General features: G+C 42.5%; 1 protein-coding gene across 1 annotated transcript in view; it reads left to right on the top strand.

Moving 5' to 3' along the window:
* DSCAM (DS cell adhesion molecule) overlaps positions 1-23,354 on the top strand; it is an 806,431-nt gene that overhangs the window by 151,366 nt on the left and 631,711 nt on the right. The window contains exons 2-3 of the mRNA XM_043474457.1: positions 4,034-4,351; positions 16,237-16,383. Of these exons, the coding sequence (XP_043330392.1) occupies positions 4,034-4,351; positions 16,237-16,383 (465 nt within the window). The remainder of the gene's footprint in view (positions 1-4,033; positions 4,352-16,236; positions 16,384-23,354) is intronic.

Here is a 23,354-nt window from a genome sequence, read left to right as displayed (position 1 = left end):
ATATTGTTGATAATCCCTGGTGGCTCAGTGGCAAAGAACTTGCCTGCTAATGCAGGAGACTCAGGTTCAATCCCCAGGTCAAGAAGATCCCCTGGAGAAGGAAATGGCAACCCACTCCAGTATTCTTGCCTGGGAAATCCTGTGGACAGAGGAACCTGGGGGGCTACACAGTCTATGGGGTTACAAAAGAGTTGGACAAGACTTAGCAACTAAACAATAAGAAAAATAATTATCACTGATCTTGTTTAATGACCATGCAGTCCTCTAGACCAGAAATTCCTGGAGAGCAGTGACATGACTCCTGCAGACGTGTGTAACCTTGACCTTGCATGAGGCCTGGCAAGAGCAGATGCCCAGTAAATACTGTTGCATGCATGAATGGTTGTGTCATTGCACCCTGTAAAGTTTCTCCCAGTTACTTCTTTCACTTTGTCATATTTGAATTTTAAAGAGAGCAATATTGACTTATTTTTCTTTTAAGTGTAACGTTCTCCTTTATGTTTGTCACTGGAGTCTTGGTTATACCATCTGTTATAAGAGTATAAAATATGGGAAATCTGCAAATGAAAAAACAATTCTCCACAGCTCCTTCCTTTACTACCCTTAGTGTTTACACCCCATGATTTTATACCTTGACTCTCACAAGATTCTGCCAAGTGTTTTGTTGAGCGCTAATAAACTACAATTATTTTTAAAGATCTTTCTCTCTCTCTCACATGCATACACACACACACACACACACAAACACTTCACATTAAGATTGCCTATGCCCTTATTGGAGGGAGCAAACATTATTGTGTATAAAGTGCATACAACACTCCATAAATAAAGTACTACTATTTAAGCAGATGGATGGGCCCTTGGATGAAAGAAATAAAAACTGTTGGAATGTAGTTTGGGTTTTCTTTTGCCTGTGGCCATATGATGTGTATCTTAGAAAGCAAGTTTGTGTTACATTATTAAACCCAGTGGTGTGAAATAGAAAGACTCAAGTGGAATATCTAAAAAATGTAAGGAGAAGTGACAGTAATCCCCCAGAGGTCACTTATCTCTTTAACTGCAAGGATTAAACATTTAATTTGCATTTTCTCAAAGTCATTTAAATAATTTCATAAGCTGCCTCTTGGAATGTGGCTTATAGTAGAAAATATACATTTAATTAAGAAATATTTCTTACATGCATTCACATTTTCAAAGACTGCTATTCTTCACAAGGCAACTTTTATGACACAAAAGAGTAAATTCAAATTTGACTAAATTTTACTTGGTTTGAATCACGTACAATTCAGTTGACAGAGGAGTAATGTGGGTAGGGAAAGAAAAGAATTGGGGTGGAATTAATTAGCCTCAAGAGTGACAGTTACCTCGTTCCTAACAATATGTTTGGGGTGATGTCAGTTTCCTAAAAAGCTCAAACCCACAGTGCTACTATCAGCATTTTCATTTGAGTTGGAAGCTGCAATGTTTGGCTATTAACTGTGCTTCTGGTCTGAGCCAATTTCTTAGTTAGCAATAGCTTCCATATTCTGATTTACCAAGTATTGTTAAGACTTTAGGTATGGTTGGGAGAGAAAACCATCAAATAGTTACTACTTGAGGAACACCTCTTTCTGTCTTCTCTTTGGGTAAATCTGTCACTTTTACACAGTGTATTTTTTTCTGTCCTCTCTTGATGAATGGTGTTCACTCTGCTGCCTGCTCAAAGATAGCCAGCATTGACCATGGCCAAACTTCTGATTACCGCTGGTGACAGTGACCAAGAGAAAGCAGGTGGGTCTCTAAGGAGCATATGTGGAGGATGGCAAAGTTCGTGAACAGAGCTTTCCCAAGATTTGCCTTTGAACAGTAAGGGCAGCCAAGTAATGAAATAAAATCTTCATCAGGGAGACTGAGTCCTGGTTCTGCAATCTCCTACCCTGAGTCCTTGCTCCAGGGACAACCCCTCTGAGTCTCCACCTCATCTTCTGTGGAGCAGAGCCTGGTCTAACCTGGCAGGGTTATTGTACACAGGAGTAAATGAAATAACACCTCCGTCTCATAATATTGCCTGGCATGGCAGGGGCACTCAGCAAATGTTATTCTCATCTCTGCCCAGTGAGGTTAATTCCCAGTATCTAGGGCTTCTTTGGGCTTCCCTGGTAGCTCAGCTAGCAAAGAATCTTCCTGCAATGCGGGAGACCCTGGTTTGACTCCTGGGTCAGGAAGATCCCCTGGAGAAAGGATAGGCTACCCACTTCAATATTCTTGGGCTTGCCTGGTGGCTCAAATGTTAAAAACTCTGCCTGCAATGTGGGAGACCTAGGTTCAATCCCTGGATTGGGAAGATCCCCTGGAGGAGGGCATGGCAACCCACTTAAATATTCTTGCCTGGAGAATCCCTATGGACAGAGGAGCCTGGCAGGCTGTAGTCCATGGGGTCACAAAGAGTTGGACATGACTGAGTGACTAAGAACAGCGCAGGGCTTCTTTACTCTCTTGTGAACATGTGACAGGGTATGCATTTGTTTTTAGAAAGCCACACAGAAACATAAATGTCTGAGAAGTAGGTCTTCATTGCATTTGTACATCTTTTGTTTAAGTTTTGGATTCTAGAAGTTGGATTGTTTTGCTTCATGGAAAGAACAGTCCACAGCTGTCAATGAGTACAATGTAGTCTCTCAATAAATTCCTGGAAACCTTTGCAGACATTTTATTTGCAATAATTAAAACAGAAACAACTGAGGCAGCCCAAGTCAGGGAACTAGTTTAGAAAATCATTTTATATAAGATGTGCATACACCTATAACTTACAGTCTGCTTTCTCTGTCCACAGTTCCTCTGTATCCAAAGATCCAACCAGCCAAGGATGGTATAACACTGTAGAATTTCCTGTTGAAAACTGCCTGTGTATAAGTGGACCCACCCAGTTCAAATCAGTGTTGTTCAGAGTCATCTGTACTTGTGAAGTCTGAAACATGACATTATGTGTATGAAATAGTGTTAAGAGTATGAAGCAGAGTCTGTAACAACTGCCTGTTTCATGTGTGCATATTATGACATAGTTTAACCCTATAGGCTGTAGGTGGATGGACCAGAAGAGTAAGTGAAACAGAATCTGCCATAGCCTGGTGGAATTGAATGATACTTTTGTCTAAGTTCTCTTTATTATCACAACATATTTTCAACAACATCAAAAAAATCACCTTGTTGATTGGATTGATTTTCAGAAAACCAACTGGCCTTTCCAAAATGCTTTACATCCAGATCTTCAATTGTAATTTTAAAAATTTGTGACTAATTTCATTCAAAATTAGTTCTCAATGCACACTTTCAATCAGAGCGATTTGATTCTAGCAACCGGATCTAGTGATTCACTCACGTAGCTTCTCCTTATGAAATGCCCATGGCTTGTTTTGCTCTGTGCCCTAGGCAATTGTGTGAGCAAATTATGGCTTTGTTTCATGAGCTTTACATTCTAGACAGGTCAACAAACAATAAATGAATACAAAACCCCAAATAAATTCCGATAGTGGTCAGTGCCATGGAGACAGAATAGGGCTCTGGACACGGGGCTGAAAATTCACCTATTCAAAGTTTAAGCTCCAGGTTAACTTAATTTGTGTTGGGCTTCCCAGGTGGCAAAGTGGTAAAGAACCCACCTGCCAATGCAGGAGATGCAGGAGACACGGGTGGGATCCCTGGGTCTGGAGGATCCCCTGGAGTCAGAAATGGCAACCCACTCCAGTATTCTTGCCTGAAAAATTCCGTGGACAGAGGAAACTGGTGGGCTATAGTCCATGGGGTTGCAGAGTCAGACACCACTGAGCACATCCATAACTTAATTTGTGTACAAATTGTGAAATGAAGCTGGTGCCTCTCTGTCCATAGTAGGTTGAGCAATTTTGAACAATTAAGTTTTCGTCAAGCCTTGTGACTATTTCTCCAAATAACCTGTTGAGGTCAGGTTGACATGTCAACATGTTGATATGATGTGTTCAAAGATAAGTGCAGAAGGTGCACGTTTCTGACACACCCTTGTGTTGTCTCCTTGCAGTTTTCAGTGAGGACCTTCACTCCAGCCTCTACTTTGTCAATGCATCTCTGCAAGAGGTAGTGTTTGCGAGCACCACGGGGACCCTGGTGCCCTGCCCTGCAGCGGGGATCCCTCCTGTGTCTCTCAGATGGTACCTAGCGACGGGCGAGGAGATCTACGATGTCCCCGGAATCCGCCACGTCCACCCCAACGGCACTCTCCAGATTTTCCCCTTCCCTCCTTCAAGCTTTAGTACCTTAATCCATGATAATACTTACTATTGCACAGCTGAAAATCCTTCAGGGAAAATTAGAAGTCAGGATGTCCACATCAAGGCTGGTGAGTACAGCTCCTCCAACTTTATCCCTTCTATGCCTGCTGGGGGTCTGGGTGGGCAGTTATAAGTACTAGGATGCCACCAGCTGGGAACTGGTGAAAATCCTGTCATTAGTTCATTATTTTGATGGATGCTTTGAGATGTCAGAGTGCCTTAAACGAAAACGCTGGAATTAATGGTTTTAGTTTTAATTAATTGCTAGAAAAATTAATGGTTCTTTCTCCCAGTGAAACAAACACACAGATACTGTAAATATCACCTTTAGCTTCTTGTTTTTACTGAGATAGTTTTCTTATCATTCAACATTTTGCTGTTTGAATAACATGTATGTCAAAAGTGTTCGGGCTTCCGAGGTAAAGAACCCACCTGCCAATATAGGAAATGCAGAAGATGTGGTTTTGATCCCTGGGTTGGGAAGATACCCTGGAAAAGAAAATGGCAATTCTAGTATTCTTGTCTGGAGAATTCCATGGACAGAGGAGCCCGGCGGGCTATAGTCCATCGAGTCAGAAAGAATTGGACATGACTGAAGCAACTTGGCATGCACGCAGGCAGAAGTGTTCAGTGCATTTGTAAACCCTGACAACCCTGTTTCTATAAATCACCAAACACTGTGGAAGGGGGGAACATCCTTCTGTGGCATTACGTTTGCCGTGCAGCTCTTGGGTCAGTTTTAATGTAGCCACTCAACAAAGAGTCCTTGAGCTCCTGTAGTGAATCAGGCTCTGTTCCAGGTACAGGGAGTAGATGGGGAATAAAGGCCTGACGTGTGTCCGTGTGGACACAATCCTAATGAAGGAGTCAGAGAATGGACAAATAAATTTGAGTCAGAGTTTATAATGGAAAGTTGGCCTCTGTTCCAGGCATTATGAAATTTGCTGAGTACATGTAAAGAACTGAGGAGAGGAAAAATATCAGCCAAGAGTCGATGAAAACCTTTTCATCAGTTCATTGTGATACTTATGGCTGCTTTGAGATGTCAGAGCACCTTTTTCAGATTTTGGAGTGGCTTATGTTGCCGGAACTAAAACTTGAAATTAGTGACATCGAGTTGCCGAAGTCTAAAGGATAACCCAGACTTGTATTTTGACCAATTGATACAGTTTCCTGTTCCCCTTTCTGCTCCTTCCCCCACACTCTGTCTCAGAGGCAGAGGGTGGAGGTGGAAGATCGGAAGACAAAGGGAGAAGAGAGGACAAGGAACTTAACTGGAATAAAGCCATAGCATCAATGTTTATTGTCAGTGAAACAGCATCAGTCCAATATTCTTATATTCCTTGTGAAATACAAAAGGCTCTTTTAACAGTTTTGACTGCATCACGTGTTGCTGGAATGTTGTCAGTAAATAAACCCTGAATTGATAACGTTCCTTTCAACATCATACTGTATTTTTTTTTTTAATTGCCGTAGCCACCAGCCAAACCAGGAATACAGCCTGAGGTTCACAGACATCAGACGTTGTACAGACAGGACATATTGTGTCATTCTATAGGTATAATCAAGCCCCCCAAAACACACACACAGCTTGACTCCAGTTAGCAAGCAGTATTTTTGTTTTTTTTAAGCCTAGCCTTTCAAATACTATGGCAGACTGGCACAGCATAATGATGAATAGATGAGAATGTGACTTTGATGATTGTCTTATACACCAGGTAGCTGGGAGAACTTTGTAATAATTTCTGCAGCAAGTGTGAAGGTGAGATTTGAAGACATCATAACATGAGCAAAATATGAAATGTTTCTGAATTTCTGCATATGATCTCTTTGATGTGAGAGCAATCAGACATTAGACTGTGACTCATCCTGCTAGCTACTCATTTCCCAGCTATATTTTGATCTCCATGACATGCTCGTGAATTCCAAGATGTGCACAAAAATGCAGTTAAGAAAGGAAGAAAAAATTGGCTTTAATCAAAAGATATGAAAAGTTGATATCCCAAATAATTAAAATGAAGCAAATGAAATTTGTGTAGGAACTCCTAAACCTGACAAACAGGGAGACATAGTGAATGCCTTTTACCTGGCAGGCTAACAAGTTTAATGATGTGTCATAAAAATGTATTTATAAACTACAGAGTACCACTTAGAGTAAAATCTGGAACTTCAAACAGCTATACTTGTCTGTGTTAATCTGCTATTTCTGTCTTGGGTTTCCTGTCAGATAAAAAGAGTTAAATGCTTACTTCTGTTTTAACCGCTATTTTCTAAATTTGTCATAGAATTGATTGTTTTTGCACTACCACGCAGGTTTTAGAGGGATGGAAATTCCATCCTCTTATCCGGCATCTAAGCTATGTTCCCACTTCCAGGGAGTTACATGATGGCTATTTGTGTGCTGGTATTCTTGACATCTAAGGCCACGGAAGCACATGATGTCTGCGTCAGTTTGAACTTACAGGACGGGCGTTTTGTTGTCCAAATGAGATTTCCTTTCTCACTTCTTATTACGAACACATTATGGTACAGAAGGTGATACAGTGGTAAAGAATCCACCTGCTAATTCAGGAAATGCAGGAGACACGGGTTTGATCCCCGAGTCAGCAATATCCCCCGGAGGAGGAAGTGGAAACCCACGAAAATGTTCTTGCCTGGGAAATCCCAAGGACAGAGGAGTCTGGCAGGCTACAGTCCATGAGGTTGCAAAGAGGCGGATACGACTAAATGATTGAGCATTGAAGCACAATGGTTGTAATATTTAGATTGTTTACTGGGTGTTGGGCAGTCTGGTGTCACCATTTTTATGTAAATGCTGTTCAGAAGGGCAGGGGAGGGAAGCCCGTGTTCCACAGGGATGCCTGTCTAGCAGATCTGAGCAGGATGAGCTCTGACTCAGGGGGACCTGCCTGCAAATTAGGTCAGTTCAGTTCAGTCACTCAGTTGTGTGAAACTCTTTGCGACCCCATGGATTGCAGCACGCCAGGCTTCCGTGTCTGTCACCAACTCCCAGAGCTTGCTCAAACTCACATCCACTGAGTCAGTGATGCCATCCAACCATCTCATCCTCTGTCGTCCCCTTCTCCTCCTGCCTTCAATCTTTCCCAGCATCAGGGTCTCTTTTAATGACTCAGTTCTTCGCATCAGGTGGCCAAAGTATTGGAGCTTCAGCTTCAGCATCAGTCCTTCCAATGAATATTGAGGACTGATTTCCTGTGTATTGGGTCATCCTAAATGCCTGAGTGTCCCTCTAGATTGACACTGAGATTTTTCTGGAATAATCCATTAGGTAAATGGTCTCATAATCTCTCCTTTGTAAGTACAAGGAATTCTTATTCTTAACAGTTTTCAGTGACTTTGACTTAGGTTTGACTGTCAACAAAACAAGGAAGTTTCATCCATCATGTCTCCTTAATCAGCTGTCTTACTTCTCCACATAAAATACTTTCTTGTCCCTTTTGTCCTAGGGACTGAAATGCAGATGGGTTATGTGAAGCACTGCTTCTCTGCCAATGCTGTATCTCTACTTAGCAAATAGTAATCAGCTATATGACCTTGAGCAAGTCAAAAAATTTCTAGTGACTATTTTCTCCTTAGTAGACTGTGGTTAATAACATTTGACTGGGGCTTCTGCTTATAGCTGAAATGGAGTAGCAGAGACAAAATTTACCCTTTTATCTGAAACAACAATAGCACACAAACAAAAATCAAATCATCAAACAAATCAATCTAATTAAAAGAAAATATCAAAAGAAGGCTGGAGTAGCTATGTTAATATCAAAGTATATTTCAGAGGAAAGAATATTACCAAGGCTAAAGAAGGTCATTATGTAGAAAAGGTCAGTTAACTGAGTATGAATATTATAAATTTTATTTACCCATAACTTCAAAATACATGAAGTAAAAATTGTTAGAGATGCCAGAAGAAATAGGCAAATCAATATTTATAGTTGGAGATTTTAATAACCCTCTGTTAATAACTGGCAGAAAAAGACAGAAAATGAGCAAGAATAAAAAATACTTATATGATGCTGCAAACAACTTGACCTAATTGACATTTAAATATAGAACATTCTATCTAAGGAGAGCACAATACACATTCTCTTTAAGAACACACAGATACTTACTAAAATCATATTATGAATGAAACAAATTTCAGGTGAACTTCTAAAAATATTAGTCATATAAAGTATGTTCTTTGACTACAATGGAAGTAAATTAGAATCACTAACACTAAGATCTCTGGGAAGTCTCCAAATATTAGGATACTAAAATAACACACTTCTAAATGGTGTCAAAGAAAAAACAAATGGTAAATAAGAAAGTATTTTGAACTGAATAAAAATGAAATTATAGTATCTAATAATTTCAGAAATGCCACTAAAGCAATGTTTAGGGGGAGAAATAAGTTCTAAAAACTTACATTAGAAATGAAAAATGATCTCAAATAGCAATCACTAAAAAGCCTTATTTGATAAACGAGTAACCAAATTATTATTTATCCACACAAGGGAATGCAAAAGAATGAATTATTCATAAGAAAATAGCAGGGAGGAATCTCAAAATAGTTATGCTGAATAGAAGAAGCCAGGTGAGAATATATGTACTATATGATTCCATTTACATAAAATTCTTAAAACATGCAGACTAATCTTTAATAATGGTTGCCTGTAAAGAGGATGGGAAGGAGGGATTACATAGGAGAACAAGTCAACTTTTGGACGATGGATTTGTTTTTCTCTTGGTTATGGTGGTGACTTTGTAGGTATATGCATATGGTAAAACGTCAGCAAACATGTGCAGCCTGTGTGTGTGCTCAGTCGCCTGGGTCATGTCTGACTCTTTGCCACCCTGTGGATTGTAGCCCACCAGGCTCATCAGTCTGTGGGATTCTCCAGACAAGAGTACTGCAGTGGGCTGCCATGCCCTCCTCCAGGGGATCTTCCCAACCCAGGGGTTGAACCTGAGTCTCCTACGTTACAGGCAGACTCTTTACCACTGAGCCCCCGTGCAGCTTGCTGAATGTCAATTATTTCATATGAAGTTGTTTTAAGGAAAAGCCAGTGATAGCACATTTCTGACATATTAGAGTTGTCTTGATGTTCACATAACAGTAGCTAGTAATAGCTGTACATATGGTGGGCATCTCTATACCTCTCTGCCCAGCCCACAATAACTCCCTTAATTGTCTCTTGCATCCTCATTATAGAAAATGGTCCTGAATCCCTGGTCACAGATGATTGTACTAAGAGAGGGCAGTTAACCAAGTTGGTCTATTAGTTCCTGTGTCCTCTGAAATTGAAACTGAAATCTTGAGAGAGAGATTTTGAGAATGTGGGGTAGATAGTTTTCATCATTCATGTGACCTAGAAAAGAAGAGGAAGACTATTTGTGAGAAAAGAGAAGGGCAAAGTCTGCATCAAAGAGATACAGGCTGTGGTACTCTTCCTAAGGCCCACTCGCAGGTACCAGGGCTCTTACTGTCTTCAGAAAATGTTTCCTATTTCAGCTCAAGGTAGCTCAAACCGGCTCCTCCCACCAGCAGTCAGAGAGACTCAATAAATAGATAGTGTGCTAGACATTGTGCCGAGTCCTCTAAGCTGCATAACTGTGTGCAGTAGATGTTATTTCCATCTTCAGATGAGGGAAATAGAAGCCTCTGTGAATCTGCTGTTGGCTGTTCACAGGGGTTGTGGTTGGGAGGGCAGTTTAGCTAAATAGCACTGGACTGGTATCTCACAGTCTCCAGGATATTTTGTGCTCATTGTCACCTTTTCTTTGCTCCCTGCTTCCTCTCTGCCTCCTAAGTCCCGCTGGTCCTTCAGGGCCAACTCAAGGCTCAGGTTCCCTGATTCCCTAGATTCCTGTTACCTTTAGTTATTTTCAGACCCATATACAGTCTTTGACTGTTTTCCTCTAGTTGTTCTGTCATGTGAATTTTATTCTTTTCTTCAGCTAATTATTCTATGCAATGTGGGGATTTCCTTAGTCCTTGAGCACTGCTTGACATGAGGGTGTGTTCTACATGTAACTGATAATTTGAGGCATCTCCCAATTTAGGTAATCAGCTACAAAATAGAAGATAAAAAAATAACAATTTCAATAAAAGTGATGCAGTGCCTTAGGGTTACATTGTACCTCTGATAACCATTTTCCCAACAGGAAAGACATCAGGCACAAGCCCTTCTACCTGCCCAAAGTCCTCTAGTGTTCCAAAGAAATCCAACATTTGTTTGTTTTGCCTCTTCAGACCTAGGGATCAAGAGGGTTAGGAACAGTCCGAATCCAGCCTTCAGGAAAGGACCTGCCTTCCTTGGCAATGTCCAGTTCTCCAAACTTTCTCTTTAATCCTCTCTATCCCATCTTCCCCCATCCTCTGATTCTTTCATAGACATATTGGGATCAGGGCTGACTTCTTGGGATGAGGCCAGCCACACAGGGCCCAGTGCTGAGGGACTTGTCCTCAAACTTAAAGCTCTGCTGTTGCTGTTTTGAAATATAAATGCTTTTCTTTTTCCACTTGTGTTTTCTGGGGGAAGTGTTTTCGAGCCATGGGACATGCTCCTGAGGCGTGTAGGGAGTTTGAGCTGTGTTTCAGCTCTTGTAGGGTCCCACCCCCTGCCACCCCCTGGGGTGGGTTCTCAGCCACCTCCCCTGAAGTTCTTGGTGCCCCAATCCCCATTTTGCCTCCACCTCCCTAGCGGCACCCAGTGGCCACTGCTGCCCCTGTGATCCCTGGTAGGCTGAGCCCTTCCCAGCCTCCTCCTCACTGCCCTGTCCAGCAAACACTGGAGTCCTGCCTCCTGGTGGGGGCCTGGGCAAGTGTGGGTGCAGTGAGTGCATACACGCTGAAGTGTGATGGGGCCTGTCTCTGCCCCAGCTGGCAGCGCCACAGTGCATTGGCAAGTGACTCGCTGCGGGTGAGCCTCTTGCCCACCTCCCATCCAGAGACTAAGAGCGTCCAGACACTGAGATTGCAGTCCCTTGGGCATCACTTTTCCACTGTGGGTTGGGGCACCATGCCTATGGGAAGGGGAGATTACCTTTCTCATCCCTGGCTGTGACATGGTGCCTCAACCCAGCAACTGGCAGGAAGCTGGCCTTGCAGCTGGTGGGCTGTGTGTGCCGAGTCACAGAGTAGGGTCTGGGAGCCTGTAAGGATCTTCACTTGACCATCAATGATCCCTGCATCCTAGTGAGTGCAAAGTATGTAGAAAAAGAAGTTGAGAGCAAGACCATAGAAGAAAGCAAGCATTTTATATTTTATTAATGTTGTTCAGTCACTAAGTCATATCCAACTCCTTGTGAACCCATTGACTATAGCCTGCCAGGCTCCTCTGTCCATGGAATTTTCTAGGCAAGAATACTGGAATGGGTTGCCATTTCCTTCTCCAGGGAATCTTCCTGATCCAGGGACTGAACCTACATCTGCTGTAGTGGCAGGTGGATTCTTTACCACAAAGCCACCTGGGAAACCCTTATTTTACTCATATGTTTAACTTTTCCCTTCTTTATAAATAAGGGCCTTGGATTTTCATCTTGCTCTAGGCCCCACAAATCATGTAGTTGGCCCCATGTGGTTAAATTAATCTTCATAGATTAATGAAGGGCATGAGGCTTTTCCTTATTTACTAATTATTTGCATTTAAAGGGTTTTTCCACTTTAAAGAATGAAGTCTAACATTGAGGGTTGGATGAATGCACATTAGCTGTGCGGTCCCTTGCTCAGTGTATGTGCCTGATTTTGCCCCAAAGTCATATCACTATAGATCCTCTCTCTCTGACTCTGCTATGATATTACATCTTAGGAAAGGATTTCACAGCTTATGAGTGACCAAGGGACACTGAAATGACTGTAGTGGATGCTGTTGAGAGTCAGACTCCCCCCAGGTCTGCAGGCTTGTGGCTGAGAACTTGGATTTGCAGTTTTCAGAGGATTGCATATGCCCTGGAGCTCCTGCACACAGCGAGTGGAAAGTGCCTGGTAATGCAGAGCCCTTGGGCCCTCGGAACCAGCCCCAAGCTGTCAGAATACAAAGTCCCAGCTCCTGGCATGAGGTGGAGTGGCTCTGAGGTATAAGTTATGTTCAGAGTTTCCCCCCTTCTTGGGGTCTGCTCCTGGGAAGATCCCAACCTAGGACGCAAAGCACGATACTTAAGTAACACCACCCTGTAAAGGAAATACCAATCATGTTTAAAGCAATAATTACTTTTTGCCAGTTTTGGGTTTCTTGCCTAGTTTCTGTTATACAGTCAACTCTCAGTATATTTGGGTTCCAGATCTTCAGATGGGGAGTACTGAGTGTACTATGTCATATTATCAATATGTAAGAGATTTGAGCATCCATGGAATGTGTTATCTGCAGAGGTTGGGCGTCCCAGAACCAATCTGCTACAGATACTTAAGGATGACCATGGTTAGTGGTAGTTGGATGTAGACTGAAGACTAAATCTACACAAATCTCTTGGGAGGTTTATGATGTCCTCAGAAGAATTTTGTTTTACCATAAGAGGTATATCCCAATAGATAAACATGACCTTTTAAATTGTGGGCTCCCCAGGAACAAACATATTTCCATTAATATGACAGAGGTCTCTAGTGAAAACCCAAGTCACTTTTTTAAAACAGTAGATAATGGCTATACATTCAAATGTTAATGCATGTATATCTATAATAAGGTTAGAAAGACTTCCAGAAGGGAAGCTCTGTTTTTCTGTATATTAATTCATCAAGTAGTTAATAGAAATGCCTTAGTGTATGCCAAGTATTGTTAAATGTTCTAAGATAGTTTTGTAAAAGGCTGGATGCATGGTCTGTCTTTGTGGAGTGAATAATCTAGTGAGGGGAGTGGAGAATTTCCTTCTATGTCCCATTCCCTCTGAGCTGGATGGGGTTCAATGCACCATAGCTACATCCCTGCTTTGAGAAGATCTGGATCTGGCTTGGGATATGTGAAGGAGGCAGAATCATAGGCATTGTAAACTCTGAGGGCTGCAGTGGTCCTGATTCTAGTGAGGCCTCTGGGGAACTCAGAGAAGAGGGTGCTCCACGGTACTCTGTGGGCTCCATGAATGAGGGGATCCAGGAGATGACTGTGGGTGATAACAGAGAAGGTGCCCAGCTGGTCACTCTGAGTCGTGGTTCCAGTAATGCAGCTTCATGCATAAGTGCATGCCTGGAGGGAAGACCCTTCCATCTCTCCCTGGGAGTGCTCCTTGGCCCTGCCCTTTCCTGTCTGAGACTCCTTTCTTTGATTCCCATTAGAAATTCCCCCACCATTTGTTTACCACTTGTTGCCATTTGTTTATTGCAGCTTTGGGGAGATGGAGTGATTTTGCAGCTTAGAAACAGACATCAGCAGACACCCAAACTTAAATTTGACTCTTACACCTTCTTAGGTGACCCCGTCCTTGGGATAATGGATTCTTTCTGCAGGCTTTTTGCCACCCTGTCCAGTCCCCTGTTCTCTTCTGTTCTCTGCTCATTTTCCTATTTTCTGTCTTCTACTCTCCCACTGAGACCAGATTCTCATTCATTGATGAGTTTGATTAATTCATCTGTCTGTTGTCTCTTTCCAATTTATGATTTTAGACTTCCTCTCCTCCAAGAGGACTGTTTATCAAGGTGTTTTTCTGTACAATGTCAGTTTCCTACCCTGTGTATAGCCGTGGCATTTCTGAGATCAGGCCCTTGAGTACTCTGAATGATTGCCCAGTGAACCCCCTGCAGGTATGGTATTACCACCTGGACCATCACATCACACTACACAGAGAATGCAAAAGATTCCTAAACTTCTGAAAGTCTCTCTGGTTTGAGATAGAAATGAAAAAATTCTCAAGTTAGGAAAATATTAAATGCTAATACTAAAAAGCAAGACTGGGCGTTATCCTCTTGTGAATTCTCTGAATAATGACTTTTATTGTTGTTGAGTCACTAAGCCATGTCTGACTCTTAGAACCCCATGGACTGGAGCCCTCCAGGCTCCTCAGTCCATGAGATTTCCCAGGCAAGAATACTGGAGTGGGTTGTCATTTCCTTCTCCAGGACATCTTCCTGACCCAGGGATCAAACCCTCATCTCTGGCTTGGCAGGTGAATTCTTTACCATTGAGTCACCAGAGAAACCCTAATAATGACACTCTGATACTAGAATACTTAGCATATCGCAGAGCTAGCACTAATCTTAAAAGTGCTTCTTCTAGAGCGTTGTTTACAACTGCCTATTAGGAGATTTCCCTTCATACACTCATTCTTAAAGCTGTCAGTACATTTATTTCTTTTGAAGTTAATTTCCTGGCCAGTTTTCTTGACTCAGGCTTGTCCAATAAATGACTAAAGCTTTAAGAGAGCTCATTGAAGGGTAAAATAAGTTGTCTCTATGGGTATCCTAGAAAAATCATAGACTTCACAGAATTCAGAATTTAAATCTTGCTATCCCAACTCCCTCATTTTAAATGTGAGGAAATAAAACTCTGGAGAAGTAAGACTTTCACCCAGGCTTATAGATGTGGAGGGAGGCATAACCTGGGTTAGAGACACTGAAGTCTCTTTATCCTGGAGGCAGGCGTCTTCTGGACAGATGGGAGATGGTGTGGGTCCAAGTAGCTTTATCCAAACTCTTCATGGCAGGCCTGGTTCTGGGAGCTTTATCCACATTAACTGTTTGAGTCATCACCATTGACTTACTTGGTAGATATTTTTATAAAAATCATCATTAAATAGATATGAAGAGAACTTGCTCACTGTAAAGTGGTAGGGCCTGGATTTGAACCTGGGAAGTTGGGCTTGCAGGGTGGGCACTGTCCCCCAGCACCCCTTCTTCTGGTCTAGGCAGCTAGCTTGTGGAAGTCCCCTCAGCTTTTGCTGGGCCACTCCTGTTGTTGGGAGTGCCTGGTCAGGCTCCCTTATCAGCATCGTTGCCTAAGTGACAGGAAGCAGAACCATCATTTCCCAAACTGCTTTGCTACCGTCAGAAATTCACTTGCAAAGAGTTATTATACTTATCACATAGTTTTAAGGATTCCCAGGAGAGATTGCCTGTTTTGATTTTTTTTTTTAATTCTTTCTGTTCATAGTCTGGAATGTTTTTCCTTGTTCCTCACAGGACATGGAAGTTTCCTATCATTATAACTCCAGTTTAAGAAACTACTTCCCCCCCTTTTTAAATGTAGCAGTGTGGCTGCTTTCCAGTGGCTCAGTAGGTAAAGAATCTGCCTACAATGCAGGAGGAGTGGGTTCAACCCCTGGGTGAGGAAGATCCCCTGGAGAAGGGAATGGCAACCCACTCTAGTAGTCTTGCCTGGAGAATTCCATGGACAGAGGAGACTGGTAGGCTACAGTCCATGGGGTTGCAAAGAGTCGGACACGACTGAGCAGCTAATACTTTCACTTTCACTTGTATAATTATTTTCTTAGGTTCCACTATAAGCATCATCATATGATATTTCCCTTTCTCTATATGACTTACTCACTCAGTATGACAATCTTTAGTTCCATCCATGGATAACCAACAAGGACCTACTGTATAGCAAAGGAAACTCCCCTCAGTATTCTATATCAGCATAACTGGGGAAAGAATTTGGAAAAAAAATAGATCCATGTATATTTTTGGCTGAGCCTCTTTGTCGTACACTTGAAAGTAATACAACATTGTTAATCAACTATACTCCAATGTTAAGAAAACAAAGCAAAATGAACAAAAACTACTGACATCTGGGTACATTTAGAGGTTAGATCAACTGTTTTTAGATATACACATGCCCCTTAGTTCTTAATGTAGTTTATTATTAAGAGACTGAAAGTCTTTTAAGACATGAAATACAGGTTTCTTAATTTTTTTTCCAATAAATATTATACTTGATGCAGTTGATATGTGAAAGATAGTGTATATTCAGATCAGATACTCTCAGAATGAGCCTGTGTGTGTTACCAGGGTCCTCTGCTTACCTTCCAGTTTTACGGGAGCCCTATACAGTCCGTGTGGAGGACCAGAAAACCATGAGAGGCAATGTCGCGGTCTTCAAGTGCATTATCCCCTCCTCGGTGGAGGCCTACGTCACCGTGGTCTCATGGGAGAAAGACACCGTGTCACTCATCTCAGGTAGGGTGTGGGCTTCCTCGGGCGGGCAGGGCGCCAGGCTCTCCTGCACACAGCTCCTTCTGGATAACGAATCGGGTCTCCATCTATTTGCCCACTGTAATGAAGAATTTGTATGCTTCATGTTGACGCCGTTTTAGATTAAACATGATATCAGTGTTTTCTTTTGGTTTATATGGCTGGACTCATAGTCTCCAGTGAATTGACTGATGGATAGAAATTTGTTCCTTGCGTTATGTGTATAGTCATTGAGTTACTTTTGGTTTCCAAGTTACCAAGGAAATATTTTGATTTTATTTCTGCTCCTGGGAATAGAAATATACAATTGTTGTTATCTGTGAGAAACCTCAGAATTGATATTCCGATATTCTCTGTAATCTGGAAAATGGAAACCCTGATTTTATGCTATTCTCAGCCTTTCAAATGTCTTCAGAGTCATGTGGTATCTCTGGCCTCTTAAAGATTTTATTTGGGATATGTAGTCAGTGCTGAAATACATGCAGATAGATAAGTAGATAGATAGATATGTACATAAATAGCTTACTGGTTTACTTTTGGTATCTAGAAAAGATACCACGGAAATCTAGCTTCTAAGACATTGTGGTTCTTCTTTTCTCATGGTTTTCAAGCTGAGTTCTTGCTCCTTGCACCTTAATTGGAAAGCCATGCAGAACTTGGTTCAGTTTTCCTATGTTGCACATCTTTGGATAATGCCTATTAGATGCTTTTGGAAAAGTCGTCGTGATGAGCATTAAATGTGGCATAATGGGTTATAAATGACTGGTTTTCTTTACATGTCCTTGTGCACATGTGCATGAGTGAGTGCATGTCCACGCACATATTCTAATGTCACTATTGAATACCACCAACTTTGTGTCAGTTTATAGAGATATAAAACTGGAGCTAAACTCCCATGGTGAAAGAGCATTTGTATTACTTATCTTATTGATTTGCTAGATAGGATAGGTTGCTATTACAACAAGGAACATTAAAAAATCATTAAAGTAGTACAAACTCCAAATCAAAAATTAAATTTTTCATCTTTATCATGCATTACAGTGAACTCTAGGGGATAATTGATGTTTTTGGCTTTCTTTAATATCATCTTATAGTGAATTTAAAGTCCCTCACACTTCACTGAACAATAAATTCCTTGCTAGTATGTTTATTAATCATAGTAATTTGTTAACTTACAGTATTGAAAAATATACTGAGTTTAAGACTTAAATGTGATTGCAATAATCGGAATAGAGATTCACCTGTACAGTTTTATTTGCTAATTTTGATTGTTTAATGATCTTAACTGCTTTACTTTAGAGGTCATTTTAGTTTCTTGACCACAGATGGAGAAGCTTGATGACAAGTTAGTCTGGCTGAGCCCCAGATTGGAGTCAGGAACATTCAGATGTGCACGGCAGGGGTTTGTGGGTTCGGGGAAGGGGAGAAATTGGTGTGATGTGTGGAACCTCCCACACTAGAGGGCCTAGGCTCAGGGAGCCCCTACCACCTTATAGCCACCATCAAATATGCAACTTCAGTGTCTGCCCTAGAAGAGGGAGAGCGCCAGGGAGAGTGACAACCTGCTTCTAAGTGCTTCTCCTTAGAGGTGACAGATTTCGCTTCTGTTACATTTATTTGATGAAGCAAGTCACACGGCCATGTCTGAATTTAATGGGGCATGTGCCTGAAAGGAGAGAACTGGAAATCTGGGTGAGAAATAGAAATATCTACCATGAGGTTATATATCTGTATCTATGATCATTCACTAAGTCATGTCCAACTCTTTGTGACCCCATGGAATATAGCCCGCCAGGCTCCTCTGTCCATTGAATTTTCCAAGCAAGCATACTAGAATAGGTTGCCATTTCCTCCTCCAATCTGTATCTATATCTATATATCTATATCTATTTTTGTGTTTCCCAGATACCTTTAACTAATGGTACACTTTCATTCATGTTTCACCTTTTTGTAATCTATGTGAATAGACTTTTTTCTTCTGCCAACATGTGCCTAATGAAAATAAAATGAGAGGAGTTTTATATCTGGTGAGTGGAGGGGATGCTGACACGCATATAACTCCTAGTGCAGTGAGCTCAGGCGTGGGTCAGAGTAGGCTGGAGGGGCTGCCTTGAGACAGCTCAGAGCTGAGAGCAATCAGGAGAGGGTGAAGCGGCTGTGAGGTGAGCCCTGTCCATCCACCATGGTGATGTTTAGGGGCCACTGCTCAGCCTGGTGGGGCCAGAGTACCCCTAGGAGAAGCAGAGCAGCAAAGGTCTGGTGTTAACAGGTGAGTTTTGGGGCTCAAGGTCGGGGCTTTTGGTAAATCTTGGCTAATTTAAATGGTTATCTGTTGTCCAGGCATTTCTTTTCAATGAAAAAGAAATTCAAGATGGGTATATTCCTATAAAAGTAAACAAAATGGCTTTTATTGGCACAACATACTAATATTGCCCTTCATCTTGGGCAAATAAGGCTGAAAGAATAAGGCTGGGTTATGTCATTTTAGGGGTGAGTATACCAGCTGAGGTTTATCAGCGTTTCTGTGGGAGTGGCATGGTGTCATTAGCCATTCCTATCGTGGCATCAGTCCTGGAGCGGGGCTTGGAAACCCACTCCAGTCTTCTTGCCTGAAGAATCCCACGGACAGAGGCGCCTGGTGTGCTCTGGTCCATGGGGTTGCAAAGAGTTGAACACAACGGAAGCGACTTAGCACATACACATGTTCCATGGTGTCACTAGCTTCACGCGCATTAGGTCATGCACCGATTTCTTCCCAGGGTGGGTCTGAGTTGGCCCGAATGTGGACTCAGGTATCAAGTTGCACCTTTCTGTTGTGTGAGTTCATTATATCACTGATGTTAAGAATGTACATCAGGTCATTTATATTTTGATCAATCTTTGGAAGGAATTCAGTTATAGGCTGAACATTTGCATCCCACCGCCCCCCCCACCCCTCCAAATTCATGTTGAAGTCCTCACCTGCTGCGATGGTGTTGGGAGGGGAGGCCTTTGGAAAGTGATTAGGGTTAGATGAGGTCCTGAGGGTGGGGCCCTGATGATGGGATTAATGACCTTGTTAGAGGAGAATGGAACTCTTTTGCAACACGTGAACACAGGGTGTGAGGGTGGCTGTCTGCAGCCCAGAAACCGAGAAGGCCCTCACCAGCAACCCCAACCATGCCAGCACTCTGATCTCCAACTACCCAAGTCCAGAACTGTCGAGAGTAAATGTCTGTTTTTGACATTTTGTGTATTTTGTTATAGCAGCAGAGCTAAGACAGGTGGCAAGAAGGAATCTCAATCTCCCCGGGAGGGAAGGGTGCCTTGTATCCAATGCTGCTTTACCCTCTGCTCTGCGGTCTACCTGGGCACCTCATCTGAGCCACAGGACACCCCGTGGTTGACCTTGACCCTCAGACTCTGGCACAGCGGAAGACGAAGGTGAAAGTGTTAGTCACTCATTCGTGACCGACCCTGTGGACTGTAACCCTCCAGGTTCCTCTGTCCATGGGATTCTCCAGGCGAGAATACTGACTGGAGTCGGTTTCCATGCCTTCCTCCAGGGGATCTTCCTGACCGAGGGTTGGAACCTGGGTCTCCCGCATTGCAGGTAGATTCTTTACCATCTGAGCCACCATAGAAGACCCCCAAAGCATGCGCCCAACATGGGGCTCGAACCCAGGACCCTGACAAGAGGCTAGTAGTTGTGTGAAGAGAAAACATCTCAGCCACATATCTTGCATGTAATGTCCTCTTTTAATTTGATGGTTCCTGTCTTACCACCTTTCTGAAATAAGCCAGGAAAAGCAAGCGTGATGAGGTCTGAAGGCATTTTTAAAGCACCCTTATCACTTCTCATCCTCTAAGCAAAAATGAGAGCCTTTGACTATCAGATATGAATGTAGCCCAATAAAAATGTAGTACTCTGAGGAGGGATGTGCATCAGGGGGTATTGTTGATATGAAGATGGATATGTAGGACCCCACTGGAGAAGGACAATGTCCATAACTCTGTGTCCAGGTTTCACTCAATAGCCTGTTGTGAATTTCTTCCTGGCCAGGGAGGCTGGCAGTCAGAGAGCCCAGCGCTCCACGTCTGTTTCCTCTGATAAAATTCTGAAAATCTCACTGGGGGTTTAGCCACATTAACATCAAAGACACAGCCCAAGGGTAACCGGATTTGGAAAATTGAAAAAGCAAACATGTTACCATTCTCCCATTCCTGGAGAATCTGCCTCCCTCTTTTGCACTGGCCCGATATTTCTCATCTGAACACCTCTATTAGCGATGGCTCAAGGAGAGTTTCATCTCTGAGGATCAATGAGTTTAAGTCCAAGGATGATTATCTTCTTACTGTATGTAGAGTAAAAAAGAACAATTTTCTGCCCACATTAAATATCAGAGGACGTCAGCCCAGCACTTCACATGAAAAACGTGTGTTGTGGGTTTTGGCTGCTGTCTTTGGGTCTGGTCGTCACAGATAAGGCAGGGCTGTGCTTTAAGGAGCATCCCCCGCCTGAGTTTACCCCCCACCCACCCGTGGAGATAGCTTCAGCTTGTAGGAAGCTCCGGGGAGAGATTACTGTTCCGTGTGGCAGGTGCAAGCTGTGGCCCCTATATGGGCAAACATTACAAGAACATATACCTTTGAATCATTTTGCCTGGGGAGACACAAAATGTTTCACAAAAGAAGTGAACATTTAAGACAGTCTTTGCATTTTAGTATGAGGAAAATAATTACATTGTATATATGAGGCCTGAAGGTTGTCTTAAGAACATTTCAGCAAACTTAAAACTAAATGCAGATTTGATGTGATCTATTTTCATCTGGACTTTCTTTTAGGCTTCCCTCCTGGCTCAGCTGGTAAAGAATCCGCCTGCAATGCAGGAGACCTGGGTTTGATCCCTGGGTTGGGAAGATCCCCTGGGAAAGGCTACCCACTCCAGTATCCTAGCCTGGAGAATTCCATGGACTGTTTAGTCCATGGGGTCACAGAGAGTCAGGACACGACTGAGTGACTTTCTCTTTCTTTTGGATGGAGAGAGGCGCACAGCTGTTGGGGGCAGGAATAGTGATGCTGCAGTGGGCGGGGTGTTTGCCTGCTGGGTTCTGTTCCTGTCACACACAGCTCTGCGAGCCTGTGGCCCCTCTTTCTAAGGCACTTACATTTTAATTTGACTTCTAGGCACTGGGCATTTTCAAAGCATTCTCTTAGATAGCTGCTTGTGTTGCCATGGCAATCAGACCCAGTTCTGCCCTCAAGGTGCTTATGAGCAAAAGGAATCAGATCAACATCAAAATGATATAAGGAGCAGACCTATAGTCATTTGAAAGCTTCGTCTTTGATTTTTAAGGTACCAGGGAGTTGCAGAATTAAGAAGCATTTCTTTAACACTCATTAAAAGTAAATTTATAGGGCAAAATGGAAACTGTAAGAGAAATATCTTTATGTCTGTCTATCCACCCATCCATCCATCTACCTATCTATTATCTATATTGATATTCAGCAAATAGGAGCCTTATTTCAAACACTGGAAATTATTCTTAGCACAAGAAATATGCAGCAAACTGGAATTGAAACGGTGGCTGTTTTTGTTCAGTCACTAAGTCGTGTCTGACTCTGCGACCCCATGGACTACAGCATGCCAGACTTCCCTGTCCTTCACTATCTCCCAGAGTTTGCTCAGATTCGGGTCCATTGAGTAGGTGATGCTATCTAACCATCTCATCCTCTGCCACTCCCTTCTCTTTATGCCTTCAATCTTTCCCAGCATCGAGGTCTTTTCAAATGAATTGGCGCTTCGCATAAGGTGGCCAAAGTATTGGAGCTTCAGCTTCAGCATCAGTCCTTCCAGCAAATATTTAGGAATATTCAAACAGTGGGGAGATGTAATATTTTCACTGTGCTGTATTTTGGGGATCAGGCTAACTGAAAAATATATTCCACATGGAAGTTGAGCAGAAGGGAGGGTCCTGTTCTCTTTCTTTTTAAAAGCCATTAATTGATTATAATTTTGCCTTTTAAGTCCGTTGCTCACTAAATTAGTTTTTACATGTTATTCTACTGCTACCTGGAAGTAATTGAAACCCAGGTTGTTTACAGATCTGGAGAAAGCTCACGTAACAGTGAGGCTGGAGGTCGTACTCATGACAGACACAAGCCTGGCTTTCCAAAAATGACTCAGTAACGAGACCCCAAAAGACCCAGAGTAAACAGAGAGACTTCTGATAGTCTTCATGGAGAAGACAAATCCCCACACTCAAAATGAGAAACTGCACCTTGTAGATCGTAGGCTGAATCAAATAAAAAATATGTTTCTGACTTCTGAACTACTGAGACAGAAAGAGTGACTCATGGTGATAAGCATATTAACATAATATTTAAACAAACAAAAAAAGAAACAAGAAAGTTTGGTACCAAATTTAGCCTAGAGCATCTCTGGAGTGTGTGTGTGTGAGGGTGTGTGTGTGTGAAGGGGTGTGTGTGTGTGTGTGTAAGACCCCTGATCTGCAAGATGGCATGAGTCATTAGGTCAGCCAACAGTACCCCTTGCTTTCCTACAAAAGTGTTACCTGGAGAATATGGCTTCCAACTGTAACTCTGACACAGATTCTCTGGGCAACACAGGGCAACTGCCTCTTTCTCCTGCCGCAGCTTCCTCATGGGATAAAGGTTGGTTTCACTGGTTCCCCTTACAATACAATAGTAGAATACTAAAATTGCAAATTAAATAATCTCCTTCTGAGCCAACTACCGTCCAAGTTATTTTTCTTCATCTTAGATTTAATCTCATAGAATTTTAATTTGATGTGTGTGTCAAGGGCTCGGTTATTCAGTGGGAAGACTCCCAAGACCCTGCAGCCAGGCCTTCTGTGCCCACTGCTGGGGTTTTTCCCATCCCAAAAGGATGCCGAGCACAACAGCACAGAAAAGAGGCACCCGGGGAGAAATCAGAAGGAAACCAGGTGTGAGC

Source organism: Cervus canadensis, chromosome 7, assembly GCF_019320065.1.
Source record: "Cervus canadensis isolate Bull #8, Minnesota chromosome 7, ASM1932006v1, whole genome shotgun sequence".
NCBI lineage: Eukaryota > Metazoa > Chordata > Mammalia > Artiodactyla > Cervidae > Cervus > Cervus canadensis.
This window is presented reverse-complemented; position numbering and strand designations above follow the sequence as displayed.